The following is a 14,825-nucleotide window of genomic DNA, read 5'->3' as shown; positions in this document are numbered from 1 at the left end:
TACAGCAGCACTGTTGAGCTAGCTACATATAAATTACATTATTGCTTATGGAGGATGAGCATGCTGGATGAACAGCAGAAACAAAAATCGGCTTAGAAGTGCATTTGCCATACCTAAGATTACATATATAAATTGTTTCCATTAGAATGAATTTGGAGGCAGAGATGTAGAAGACAGGTTAAAAATGAAAAGCAAAGGGATAAATGAGGAAAGAGTGATTTATAATAAACTTTGCAAAAGCAAAATCATTTCACAACATTGAGACTCAGAACCTAAAGAAGAAGTGTTATGCAAAATACCTCATTACTCAAACCATGCTTTTAGACCAAACAGGGAATACTGTGTGATGCCCATATCGATAAATGTACAATCCAAGCACCATACAAACCGACTTCCCAGACCTTACGTCAAGTGCATTCTTTGATTCTTGCTAAAGACCCATGCTAGTGACATCAAGATCAGGAATCACTGGAAAGCAACTACATTGTTTGCTGACAGTTACTATCCAAGCCAAACCAGAAAGAACGTACAGTAAATACCAAATATTCCCTGCATCACAAGTCAGAATGCTTGAAGAGATGAGAGCAAAGGAAAGGATGCTTAAAAAGGAACAAAGTTAAATAAATCAAAAATCAGAAAGTGCTGGAAATGTTGCCAGACCACATCTGCAGGAAGGGAAACAGAGTCAATGTCAGGGTTATCTGGTCAACGAGTGAATGACAGCAGTCAGAGACTGAGAATTTCGACAAAAGAAATAACAAATGAAAGAACATGAGAGTTGAAGTGCAGATCAGAAGAGACCCAGCAAGTTGGCTGGGCATGTCCTTGCCTCCCAGGAAGAGAAAGCAAAATGAGCTGAGCCAATATCATTGAAATGTGACTGATACAGACCAAAAATATCAAGCCACCTGAAGTTGTAGAATTCACCCTGAATTCCAAAAGGCTGCAATATGCCTACATGAAAAATTGAAGTGGTTTTGTGGGCCTCACTTTGATAATACACAATTATAAAACAAACAAGGATTGCAGATCTGGGCTTGTCACAGCCTTCCACACTGAGGATTTTATTTTACAAGTTTAGGTGACTTGTTTTCTTGGCCTGTATTAATCATCCACTTGTAATATTAGTTCAGCTTGTTCCCTTTTACCCCATTCTCCAGCTCCCCCCCCCACAACTTTTTTTTGGACAACATGCCCAGCCTATCTAACTGGGCTTGATCTCCTGGTCTACATGTTGCAACTTCATTTTCATTAGTCCATGTTCTTCTGTCGATGTTCGCACTCTGTGACTTCACCCATAGCTCACTGAGCAGGTAACATTGTACAACACTGGAGATCCACTGTCCTCTCCTATTCAATTCCTTCCTTAGCCTTGTACCTCTTCTACCTGTCCCTTTGCAGCTTCTTACTTGATTACCCCTCCCCCACCTGATCTTATTTAACACCCGCCAGCCTGTGCTCCTTCCCCTCCTTTCACTTTATTATTCCAGCATCTGCCCCTTTCTTTTCCAGTTCTAATGGTTCTCAGCCTGAAACATCAACTGTTTATTCCCCTCCTGCCCATCTTCAAAGTAAATTTATTATTAATTATGTCACCTGAGATTCAGTTTCTTGAGGGCATTCACAGTAGATACAAAGAAACATTATAGAATCAATGAAAAAATCTACACACGAAGACAGACAACCAACTAATGTGCAAAAGATAAGGAATTGTGTAAATACAAAAAGAAAAACAAAGTAAGAATAATAAATAACTAATATTGAGAATACGAGTTGTAGAGTCTTGAAAGTGAGACAATAGGTTAATAGGTTGTGAAATCAGTTCAGTGCTGGGGAAAGTGAAGTTATCCACTCTCATTCAGGAACCTGAATTGAGTAATAACTGTTCCATCAGGAACTTTTGCTGAATTCTTCCAACATTTTGAATGTGTTGCTCAAGGTTTATAGCATTTGCAGAACCACTTCTGACAAGATAACATTGTTTATAACTTACAGTGCCTTCAAAAAGTATTCAGCCCACACAGCTATTTCCACAGTTTACTACCTCATTTTATAAATTCAAAATATATTGAAGTAAGATTTTGAGCTAATTTACAAATCACTGAGCACTATGCCAAATCAAATCAACAATTTACTAAAAATTGGGGGCGTCACATGATAGCGTGGGATTGAGATGTGTAAATCCAGCTCTCCCATAAAAAATTAGCAAAGTACCGTTTAAACAAAACAAAGTTAATAAATACTTTCCGAAAACTATTTATAACTTTGCAAGACTACGATATGCCTCCTAAACTGCAACAGAAGAAGTCTGTTGTTGTGAAGCCGCCACGAGATGGGAAGAAAAAAGGGCCTACTGCAGAGATGGAGCCTCGGACTCAGGTTAGATCTCTTTTGGAGGAGATGCGCTCTATCTCCGCCGGAGAACAGGGAGCAATGGCGGCGGTAGCGGTCTCTCGGAAGAAGGTGCCGGAAATGCGCATGTGTAAAGAAGAACGCATGCGCAAATCGATACAACTCAAACTACAAGAACCGACAGCCACTGCAACTGAAAGTGACTCAGAGTCAGAATCGGATACCGCAGAGAATACAGATGAAGAAGAGGAGGAAGAACTGGAAGGGATTGGAACTAAAGGAGATGATGGAGACATAAGAGAGGCTTTATTGCAATTAACGGCTGAAGTAAGAAAAGTAAGAGCAGAGCTTAGAGACATGAAGATGTGCTATAATAAAGCTATGAAAAGACGGGATAAAATGGATAAGAAGCTTCAGGAGATGGAAAGAAAAATGGAGCATATTAATGATAGAGTGGAAAAAACAGAAAATGATCTGCTTGTCTGGAACACGGAAAGAAATCGACTCTTGGAGAAAGTGGACATGTTGGAAAATTTTAGTAGATGTAATAATATTAAAATTGTTGGTCTTAAAGAAGGTATGGAGGGAGGAAATCCAATAAAATTTTTTCAAAGATGGATCCCGGAAGTTTTGCAAATGAAAGAGGAGGGCCGATTAATTGAAATTGAGTGGGCACATAGAGCTCTAAGACCAAAACCACAAGATGACCAATATCCACGAGCAATTTTAATAAAATTCTTAAGATTTCAAGACAAGGAAAGGATTCTACAGGCAGCTGCCCAAGCTGCCATGAACAGAAAAGGGCCATTGATGATTCAAGGGAACAAAATTTTTTTCTATCCTGACATAAGTTATGAACTTTTGAAGAGAAGGAAGAAATTTAATCCAGTGAAAAAAAATCCTATGGGATCACGGTTATCATTTTATATTGCGTTACCCTGCAACCTTGAAGATTTTTTTGACTGGTGGAGAAAAAAGATGTTTTGATGATTACCGGAAAGCAGAGCAGTTTGTGCAAGACTCTCTGAATATTCACCAGGTACAAGAACAAAACCAGGGGAGCGAGATGGATTGAAGAAGAAGACTGGGTCAAAGAATGGACTTGTTGGATTTTTGAAGGCGGATGAATATATAAATATATTACTAATTATATGAGGGAGGGGAAGTACGGTTAAAATTTGAGGAATACTAGTTGGGAATAGTAACATTAATTTTTTTTATATATATATATAAAAATTTTTTTGTTGCGGGGGAGCTGGAAGAAGCTCTGATCAATTGCTACGCTAATCATGTGTGCAAGCCTAGCTTTAGCCACAACCTGCAAAATGGAAGGGGGTAGTGTTGTGTATCCTTTCATTCACAACATTAGTGGGGGGGTATTTTGTTTTTTCTTTTTTTTTATATCTCATCTATCTCTTTTTTTTTCTTTTTGCCTGGATGATTGGGGGGGAACACATAGCAACATGGTGAAGTTCAAAGAGATTCCCCAAGGAACTATGAGAGTTGAGAAGTTAAGTAATGTTTTAGATTGGAGTAACTTTGTTAAAAATAATGACTGATTTATTGAATTTTTTGAGAGTTAATGTTAATGGGCTTAATGGACTAGTGAAAAGAAAAAGAATCTTAACACATATTAAGAAAATTAAGATAGATTCAGCCTTTTTACAGGAAACACATTTAACAGAAACAGAATATCAGAAATTAAAGAGAGATTGGGTGGGTAGTGTTGTTGTAGCGGGGAGTAGTAATTTTTAAGTCAAAACAAGAATGGGAAACAGATCTGAATATTAATATTGATGAAACAAATTGGTCAAGACTGTGCTTTGACAGTATGACAAACACAATAAATGTTTGACTTAGATTAGTATAACTTTTTACACCAATTATATATTACACAACAAAAAATAAATTACTTATAATTTAAGAGATAAATATGTAACATTTTTGAATATTTGGCGCCCTTATTTACAAAAGATAGGATGGCATATTTAAGTGCTCCGATAAAGATCTTGGTCCCTTGGGGAAAGTAACGAATAAGTATACCAATTTTATTTTGAATTCCATGGAGCATGTGGAAACCTTCCAATACCCAGGCGGCTCTCTTTTTTTTTTCTTTTTAGGTAGGACTTTATATGGGGGGAGGAGAGTTAAGGGGAGGGGGGGAGGGTAGATACTATCTTTTCATGTATTTTTGAAAACTCAATAAAAATTATATTAAAAAAAACAATTTACTAAAAATTAAAATCAAAATTGAGCCAGAAAGTAGTATTCATCCCCTTTGTAATTACTGTGCTAACTTTCCTCAGGTGCAATACTGTATATTACTTTACCAACTAAGAAAATTGGAGAATCACCTGTTTTTGATGAATTCATAAGAATAAATAACCCCCCTCTCTGTAAGGTCCAACAGTATGGTAGATTTTCAACAAACCAAACCATAATGAAGACAAGTCAGGGAAATGATAATAGAGAAGCACAGATCTGGACAAGGGTACAAGACCATCCCAAAGGTACTGAACATACCTGAACTTAATGCAGTCCAACACAAGGTGGTAAAAAAAATATGAAACCGAAGCCACACTGCCAAAGTGGGGCTGCCCCTCTAAACGCAGCAGGCCAGGCAGCATCTCTAGGAAGAGGTACAGTCGACGTTTCGGGCCGAGACCCTTCGTCAGGATGAACTGAAGGAAGAGATAGTAAGAGATTTTAAAGTGGGAGGGCGAGGGGGAGATCCAAAATGATAGGAGAAGACGGGAGGGGGAGGGATGGAGCCAAGAGCTGGACAGTTGATTGGCAAAAGGGATATGAGAGGATCATGGGACAGGAGGCCCAGGGAGAAGGAAAAAGGGGAGGGGGGGAAAACCCAGAGGATGGGCAAGGGGTATAGTCAGAGGGACAGAGGGAGAAACAGGAGAGAGAGAGAGAGAGAGAAAGAGTGTGTATATAAATAAATAATGGATGGGATACGAGGAGGAGGTGGGGCATTAGCATTAGTTAGAGAAGTCAATGTTCATGCCATCAGGTTGGAGGCTACCCACAAGGAATATAAGGTGTTGTTCCTCCAACCTGAGTGTGGCTTCATCTTTACAGTAGAGGAGGCCGTGGATAGACATATCAGAATGGGAATGGGAGGTGGAATTAAAATGTGTGACCATTGGGAGATCCTGCTTTCTCCGGTGGACAGAGCGTAGGTGTTCAGCAAAACGATCTCCCAGTCTGCGTCGGGTCTCGCCAATATATAGAAGGCCACATCAGGAGCACCCAACGCAGTATATACCCCAGCCGACTCACAGGTGAAGTGTCGCCTCACCTGTTAGGACTGTCTGGGGCCCTGAATAGTGGTAAGGGAGGAAGTGTAAGGACATGTGTAGCACTTGTTCCGCTTACAAGGATAAGTGCCAGGAGGGAGATCAGTGGGGAGGGATGGGAGGGACAAATGGACAAGGGAATCGCATAGGGAGCAATCCCTGCAGAAAGCAGAGGGGGGGGGAGGGAAAGATGTGCTTTGTGCTTAGTGGTGGGATCCCCTTAGAGGTGACGGAAGTTACGTAGAATAATATGTTGGACCCGGAGGCTGGTGGGGTGGTAGGTGAGGACCAGGGGAACTCTATTCCTAGTGGGGTGGCAGGAGGATGGAGTGAGAGCAGATGTGCGTGAAATGGGGGAGATGCGTTTGAGAGCAGAGTTGATGGTGGAGGAAGGGAAGCCCCTTTCTTTAAAAAAAGGACATCTGCCTCGTCCTGGAATGAAAAGCCTCATCCTGAGAGCAGATGCGGCGGAGATGGAGGAACTGTGAGAAGGGGATGGCATTTTTGCAAGAGACAGGGTGAGAAGAGGAATAGTCCAGATAGCTGTGAGAGTCAGTAGGCTTACAGTAGACATCAGTAGATAAGCTGTCTCCAGAGACAGAGACAGAAAGATATAGAAAGGGGAGGGAGGTGTCGGAAATGGACCAGGTAAACTTGAGGGCAGGGTGAAAGTTGGAGGCAAAGTTAATGAAATCAACAAGCTCAGCATGCGTGCAGGAAGCAGTGCCAATGCAGTCGTCGATGTAGCGAAGGAAAAGTGGGGGACAGATACCAGAATAGGTTTGGAACATAGGTTGTTCCACAAAGCCAACAAAAAGGCAGGCATAGCTAGGACCCATACGGGTGCCCATAGCTACACCTTTAGTTTGGAGGAAGTGGGAGGAGCTAAAGGAGAAATTATTAAGAGTAAGGCCTAATTCCACAGAATTAGAGTAGAGTGGTGGTAGAGGGGAACAAGTCCTTGTAAGCGGAACCAGTGCTACACATGCCCTTACACTTCCTGCCTTACCACCATTCAGGGCCCCAGACAAGTCCTTCCAGGTGAGGCGACACTTCACCTGTAAGTCGGCTGGAGTGATATACTGTGTCCGGTGCTCCCGATGTGGCCTTCTATATATTGGCGAGACCCGACACAGACTGGGAGATCGTTTTGCTGAACACCTACGCTCTGTCCACCAGAGAAAGCAGGATCTCCCAGTGGCCACACATTTTAATTCCACATCCCATTCTGATATGTCTATCCATGGCCTCCTCTACTGTAAAGATGAAGCCACACTCAGGTTGGAGGAACAACACCTTATATTCCTTGTGGGTAGCCTCCAACCTGATGGCATGAACATTGACTTCTCAAACTTCCGCTAATGCCCCACCTCCCCCTCGTACCCCATCTGTTATTTATTTATATACACACATTGTTTCTCTCTCCCTCTCTCTCCTTTTTCTACCTCTGTCCTTCTGACTATACCCCTTGCCCATCCTCTGGGTTTTTTCCACCCATCCCACTTTTCTTTCTCCCTGGGCCTCCTGTCCCATGATCCTCTCATATCCCTTTTGCCAATCAACTGTCCAGCTCTTGGCTCCGTGCCTCCCCCTCCTGTCTTCTCCTATCATTTCGGATCTCCCCCTCCCCCTTCCACTTTCAAATCTCTTACTAGATCTTCTTTCAGTTAGTCCTGACGAAGGGTCTCGGCCTGAAACGTCGGCTGTGCCTCTTCCTAGAGATGCTGCCTGGCCTGCTGCGTTCACCAGCAACTTTGATGTGTGTTGCTTGAATTTCCAGCATCTGCAGAATTCCTCGTAATTGCTGTGAGAGGCAGTTCAACTAAGTACTGAGCCAAGCCTGTGATTCACAAATAAAAATCCTCCGTTAAATTGATCAAAATCCCTGGTTATACTACTCATTTATGTGAATAAAAGTTTGGGGGCTGAATACTTTTTCAAGGCACTGTGTCTCCATTCACCCAAGTTTTATTCTGTCAGAGACATTTACCCTCTCCATCCTTCCTTTAGCTTTGAAAGCTTCTCTTGTTTCCTTCGCAGTTAGGTCAAAGGATCTCCAACTCAAAACACTGACTGCTTCACCTCCTTCAGATGAAGCCTGATCAGTATTTCCCACAGTTTCTGTTTGTTTCAGATTTCCAATAAATGCCGTGTTTTTGATTTCAAACAAAATTAGGTGCATCTGCTGGTTTAGGCTTGTTACTGGTGAAGTGAAAACAAAGAAAACATGGAAGTAATCAAAATTATCTGATAATCAATGACATCACCCGTAGATTTTTATTCCTCTCAAAATAAATTTATCACACAATCAAAGTTGCCTGGGCAACAAATGCTGGACTGAACATGGGTGTTAACTCAGAAGAGTAGATGCACTTGACCTGTGAAAACAATACCATTTCACTTCCTCTTTGGGGTGCAAGAATATAACGTACAAAATAGAGCTATTCATAGTTTGCCACAAATCCTACCTGAAAACATTAGCGTCATTATACAGAAGTTGTATATACACATGCAGTCCTGAGAAGTGTATAAATACAGTACGTGTCCAGCATTGTACAATTAAATGATTCAATGAAAATGGAGTTTAGGCAGAAAATACTGACTTACAATTTATCCATTTTCCATTAATACGTACCAATGGTACAGATAATAAAACTACACACCGAGCATTTGGTTCAGCCAAAATATATTTTTTTGCAGAACAATCACTCTGTACACATCAAAGTTAGGTCCGACCGGCCAAAGTAATATTCCTTTATGTTTCAAGTCTGATCAGCCTGGAGTTCTGACAGGGCATTAAGCTTTTCAAAACTGATCACAGGAGTTGTCTGGTCATACTAATGATACCATCAGATACTTCAGGGCTACAGAAAGTCTGGTTTCACTACATAAAAGACAACTGTAGCACAAGTGCGAGGAAGGCACAGCAACAAAAGCAAGTTGACATGGATGAGCTCTAGACTGCTGGAAATGTTTCTAACCAAATGAATGGAATTTGCTGTCAACGTAATTATGAAAAGAGCCCAAACCTTTGATAGAGTCACAACAGTTTAGTCGGATTAAACAAACTGTACAACATTCAAAGTTTCTATTGAGTAGTCTTATTAAGGTGATTTTAGTTAATAAGAAAATAAATCGTGCTTTAGAATTTAAGTTTTGTATTAGCTTTTTAACATGCACTTTGAGTGTCATAGAATTCCGTACCTTTCCTGTTATTTTCAGTAAGTGAGAGATCTTGTCAATCAGTGAAATTTGAAAAATTGTGCAATTTACTGCAATTAAATTTTCTTAACACATCCCATTTCAAAGTAATTACATTCACTGATATTAGATTACTTAACAAGCAATTCACTAGTGACAACCTAGAAAATATAATATTGAGGCTCTTTCTAGGCCAGAAGATGCCAATACAGTTAATGCACAGATAGGAAAATAGCAGTGTTCATAGTGATGAGGAAGTTCATTGAATAGGCCGCACATATAATCAAATATTGAATAAATATCAATAAAGTGATTATAGTTAATAACTAATAAGAGCAAATGTCTGAACCACTTCAACTGCAGATGTTTCCCTACATCAGTTTGTTTATACTCTGCAAGATATCTCAGCTGTTTATGTACCTTTTGTTGGATAGTAGAGTGCTTATGTTCCATGTCTCTCTTCTCTTTAGCTGCATCCACAACTAATTTATCCAGCTGTTGAAACAGAACATAAGAAAAGAGAATGAGACCTCTTGGGCTTTGAATACATCTCTACCGTTCAATATCATTGCTGATCTGCCCCGGCCTCATCTCCTCTTATGAGATGGCTCCCCATTGCCCTCAATCCTTCACTTTTCAAAAATATATCTATTCCTCTTGAAATAACACAAATGATCCTGCCTGCACAACCCTCTAGGGTAGAGTATTTCAGAGATTCACCACTCTGTAAGATGTTCTTATTCATCCTTTTTATATGTTAAGAAATAGTTACCAAAGTCTGTCCCAAGTCTTGTGGCCCATCAGGCCGGTGCTTATTCCGGTTTCTGTGGCGTGAAGTGACAGAGTACGAGACCCCCCCCCCCGCCCCCGGATAGGATATAGGATGCCAGTCTATCGCGAGGTTAACACCCAGCATTTGCCAGTACCCATTTTTCAGCTGGGTGGACTGGAGCAGTGTGTGGTTAATTGCCTTGCTCAAAGACACAACACGCTGCCCTGGCCAAGACTCAAACCCACGACCTTCAGATCATGAGTCCAACGCCCCAATCACTTGGCCACATGCCACATGACCACCCCCTAATCTTGTAACGATATTGTCGCATTAGGTGAAATATCCTGACATTTACTGTGCTGTACCCCTGAAGGGTTCTATACATTTCAGTAACATCTCCCCACAAATTCCAAAGAATATAGATGATGAAAAAGTTAAACTATTTTAATTAAATCCCTAAATGGTGAAACTTAAGGTTGATATACAATTATATATATAAAAACTTACAAATTAATAAAGCTATGTAAAACAACTGGCATATTTCTGGAGAAATACAATCTAATTATAATAGACCATGGTCTCAGATTATTTTCACAATTAACAAACTGACAGGATTCCAGAGAGTCAATCTGTTCCACTCTGAAAATAGCTTCAGCATCATTACAATCTGTTCTTTATCATGTTGAAGAAACATCACACCTTTGCTGGAAATTTTCAGTGATTCATTCTGATAGCTTGTGCTGAGGTCCAGTTGATAGGTGAAACAACAAGCATTTGGTAGTGATCATAGAGCTATCTAAAAATAAGAATGATTACGTGGTTCTGAATTAATTTCTGACACTGGCAGTAGCAATTAATGCACATACAATCTACACATTGGTGGATGTTGCAATGCACAATCATTGCTGCCTGCATGAGCAACTATGAATGCCTGGCAGGGTAAACGAGTGGCAGAGATTGCTGAAGCTGAATGGTACTGCATCAAATACGCAGAAACAGAAAGGTAAGTGTGATTAAATACAAGGTTTATCAACCATACTTCAATACAATAATGAAAGAAAAATGTTTTGACCATATACCTTATTATGCAACCAAATGCAAATATATTTCAGTAAGGCACATTAATTTTAAAAAAAGGTCAAGTAAAAATATGTCTTTCAGTTTAAACATTATTCTAAATTCCTGTATCATGATGATATAATTGAATTTCTGTCCAGCAAAATTTAAATCACACTTCTCACTACAATCCCCATGACCTTGTTTTTGCTTTAATCTCAGTGCATTTTGAGGTCACATGGAAAGCAGGGAAAGTAAACCTGAAGGGAGAATGCACGAGAAAATCTAATATAGGTGTATCAATTACAAAGCACTACTAATAGAAATGTGTGTTAGACTTCTGTACTTGCTGTTTTTGAGGCAGTTTGTTTATCTTATAAGGACAAACAGAAAAGTAGAAAAAACTGGAAAGCAATTTTTACTTAAGTTGCCATAATAGACACCATTTCAGGAGGCAGTCACACCAATTAGATTAACTATTTCAAATTCAGTCTGTGACCAGGGACAAGAGGGTGTGACTGAAGTGAGGCAGGTCGGACGATCCAAGTCGTAGTGCTAAGCCATTCAGTGGTGTAGTGGCATCTGCACTGGATTTCAAGGTGAGCAGTTCCAGGTTCAAATCCCATAGGCTCCTTGCACAATTTCCATCTGTTCTGGGTTGAGCTTTGAGCAAATAATTCAGCCTAATGAAAAACAGACAAATGCTAAAGAAACGGAAAAGGTTGCCACCCGATGCACCACAAGGCATGGAGAGGTATACCACCAAACAAGTAGTGCTGGAGCAGCCTTGAGCTTGTCCAATAGTTCTGAGATTATTGCTCGTTGTGAGGATGAGAGTGGAGACTGTAGGGTGGGTGAGCAATCAAACTGTTCAGGGATAGGAGTAGGGGGGAGGGTGGGGAAGAACAGAACTATAGTTGTAATCTGCAATGGCAGAGTCAAAAGAGAACACACAGTGCTCTGTCACAAGTACCATGAAACCCAAAGGCTGTGTTTCTGTCCAATGCCTGGGTTCAAGACATTTCATCTGACATCTGACCGGCACAGGAATTTGAAGTGGGAGTGGTAAGATCCAGCTGTCGGGGTCCTTGGGGGCTACCAAACACATATGAAGAACAAGCAGCAGTTCTGCTGTGGGAATTAGAGCAGATAGGGACCAAATTAAAATGCAAAACCATAAAGATTGTTATCTGAGCCATGTGCAAATTTGTACAGAGTTAATAAGATCAGAGTTAAATGTGTGGTTCAAAGATTGGTGTGAAGAAATGGGTTTGAATTCATGGGACATGGGGATCAGTATTGGGGAAGAAAGATTAGAAGATGCAGAATCTTTCTGGGTAGAGTTAAGAAAAAAACATCAGTAAAAAGACCCTAAGGAGATTTATGTACAAGCTCTAAACAGTAGCCAGGATGGGTGGGGGGTATAAATTGGATGGGGAGATAGAAAAGGCATGTAAAATGTGCAATGCTACAGTGGTCATGATGGATCTCAACACGCAGGCAGATTGGGAAAAATCAGGTCGGCATGAATCCCAAGGGACGGCCTTCGTAGCGTGCCCACAAGATGGCTTTCTAGAGCAGCTTGTGGTGGAGTCCACCAGTGAAATGGCAAAATTGAAATGTATCAGTATTACAGTAGAGTAAACGGAACTACAGAGGCATGAGAGAGGAGCTGGAGATTTTGGGAGTAATTCAGAAGACGCAGGTTCAATTCAACCCAGAGAAACAACATTCTAAAGGGAGGATGAGGCAATCATGGCTAACAAGACAGCATAAAAGCAGGAAGGCATACAATATACCAAAATTTTGTCAGAAACTTTTGAAATCCAACAGTAAGGAGAGAGAAAAGATGAAATAAGCCAGCCAATAATATCAAAAAGGATACCAAAAGCTCTTTCAGATATATAAACAGTAAAAGAGACAAGAGTGGACATCGGAGCACCAGAAAAGATGAAGAGGTAGAAACGGAGAACAAAGAAATGGCGGACAACTCAAAACGTATTTTGTGTCGGTCTTAACTGTGGAAAGCACCAGCAGCATGCCAGAAATTTTAGTATCTTAGGGGACAGAAGTGACTACACCCCAGGGTTTTAGAAGAGGCAGCTTGAGAGATTGTGGAGGCATTAGTAGTAATCTTTCAACAATCAACATATTCTGGAATTGCTCCACAGGACTGGAAATTTGCAAATGCCACTCCACATTTGGAGGGAGGACAAAGACAGGAAATTAGCCTGACTTCAATGGTTGGCAATATGTTAGAGTCCATTTTCAAGGATGAGGTTGAGGCACTGAAGGTACATGATAAAATAAGCCAAAGTCAGCATGTTTTCCTTAAGGCAAAGTCTTGGCTAACAAATCTGTTGGAATTCTTTAAGGAAGACAAAGGGCAATCAATGGATGTCACTTACTTGGTTCTTCAGAAGGCCTTTTCCGGTTAGCTGCCAGTGACTTTTGGTGTTCCGCAGGATCAGTGTTGAGTCCGCTAATCTTCCCGTTGTATTTTAATGATCTGCCTGACAGAATTGATGGCTTTGTCACCAACTTTGCACCCACAAAGGTGGGTGGATGAGCAAGATAGTGTTGAGAGAGCAGAGATGCTGCAGAAGGATTTGGACAGATTAGAATGATGGGCAAAGAAGAGGAAGATGGAATACGATGTAGGGATGTGTCATGCTCTTTGGTAGAAGGAACAAAGGTGTAGATTATTTTCTAAATCGTGAGCAAATTCAGAAATCAGAAGTGCAAAGGCACCTGGGAAATCCAGACAACAGGAATTCTGCAGATGCTGGAAATTCAAGCAACACACATCAAAGTTGCTGGTGAACGCAGCAGGCCAAGCAGCATCTATAGGAAGAGGCGCAGTCGACGTTTCAGGCCGAGACCCTTCGCAGGTTTCCCTAAAGGTTCATTTGCAGCTTGAGTCAGTAATAAGGAAGGCAAATGTAGTGCTAGCATTTGTTTCAAGATGACAAGCATATAAAAGCAATGATGTAGTGCTGAGGCTTCATAAGACATTGATCAGACCATGTTAGGAGTATTATGAGCAGTTTTGGGCTCCATACCTTAAAAAGAATGTAGCGGCATTGGAGATAGTCCAGAATGCGTTTACAAGAATGATGCTGAGAATGAATACGTAAACATATGAGAAGTCTTTGGTAGCTCTCGACCTATACTTGCTGGAGTTCTGGACAATAAGGGGAGGGGCATCTCACTGAAACCGACAGAATATTGAAACGCCTGGACAGAGTGAACATGGAGAGGATGTTTCAAATAGTGGGAGAATCTGGGACTAGAGGTCACAGCCTCAGAATAGAAGGATATCCCTTTAGAACGGATACGATGAGGTAATGAATCTGTGGAAATCATTGCACAGATTGCTGTGGAAGGCAAATTATTGCAAATATTTAAAGTTGTGTCTGATAAGCTCTTGATTATCAGTGTCAAAAAGTTATGGGGAGAAGGCAAGAGAATGAAATTGAGGGGGAAAATAAACCAGCCATGATTGAATGGTGAAACAGACTTGGTGGCCAAATGGCCTAATTCTCCTTCTTGTCTTAACTTCTTATACTTATGCAGAGAAAAAAAACTAAATAAGTTATGTGAGAAAGTGATGTATCGAATAAAGAATCAATATAGATTGTGTGCAGTAAAGTTTCAGTAATACACCAAGTATAAATTGACCATAATTTTTAATATGCTAGAAAAGACAACTTCATGAGGAGCTGCAAATGGAACTGATCAGCAGAAATCCTCACATCTCATGCTAAGACCTAGTGTACTGTACTGCAGTAATATCCTGGGGCTAGGATGTTTGAGCTGCTGCAAGCAGCTGCCTTTACATGAGTTATCACTCCAACAATTGGACTATTTTCCCCTTAGTACCTACTGAATTCAAATTCACCAGACTTCCTTAATGCCACACTCAGTTAAATGCTGCATGTCACGTAGAGTTATTCTCACCTCATCACTGGAACTCAGCTCGTGGTCTGAATTTCCTGCATATATATGAAATAGACTTGCAGGAAGGCAGTGGAAACACAACAGTTTTATTGAAGAGATTTATTATGTTTTATTACCTCAGCTATAGCCAGGTACTCAAAGCTAGTTCACATATCCATCAACCCGCTCACTAAGAT

General features: G+C 40.7%; 1 protein-coding gene across 2 annotated transcripts in view; it reads right to left on the bottom strand.

The window, feature by feature from the left end:
• Window positions 1-14,825, bottom strand: part of LOC134345289 (arf-GAP with coiled-coil, ANK repeat and PH domain-containing protein 2-like) — a 146,114-nt gene that overhangs the window by 58,324 nt on the left and 72,965 nt on the right. For both annotated transcript variants that reach the window (XM_063045718.1, XM_063045719.1), the window contains exon 9: window positions 9,282-9,356. In XM_063045718.1, the coding sequence (XP_062901788.1) occupies window positions 9,282-9,356 (75 nt within the window). The remainder of the gene's footprint in view (window positions 1-9,281; window positions 9,357-14,825) is intronic.

The sequence above is a fragment of the Mobula hypostoma genome, chromosome 4, assembly GCF_963921235.1.
Source record: "Mobula hypostoma chromosome 4, sMobHyp1.1, whole genome shotgun sequence".
Lineage (NCBI taxonomy): Eukaryota > Metazoa > Chordata > Chondrichthyes > Myliobatiformes > Myliobatidae > Mobula > Mobula hypostoma.
Note: the sequence above shows the minus strand (reverse complement) of the source record. Positions and strands in the feature narration are given on the sequence as shown.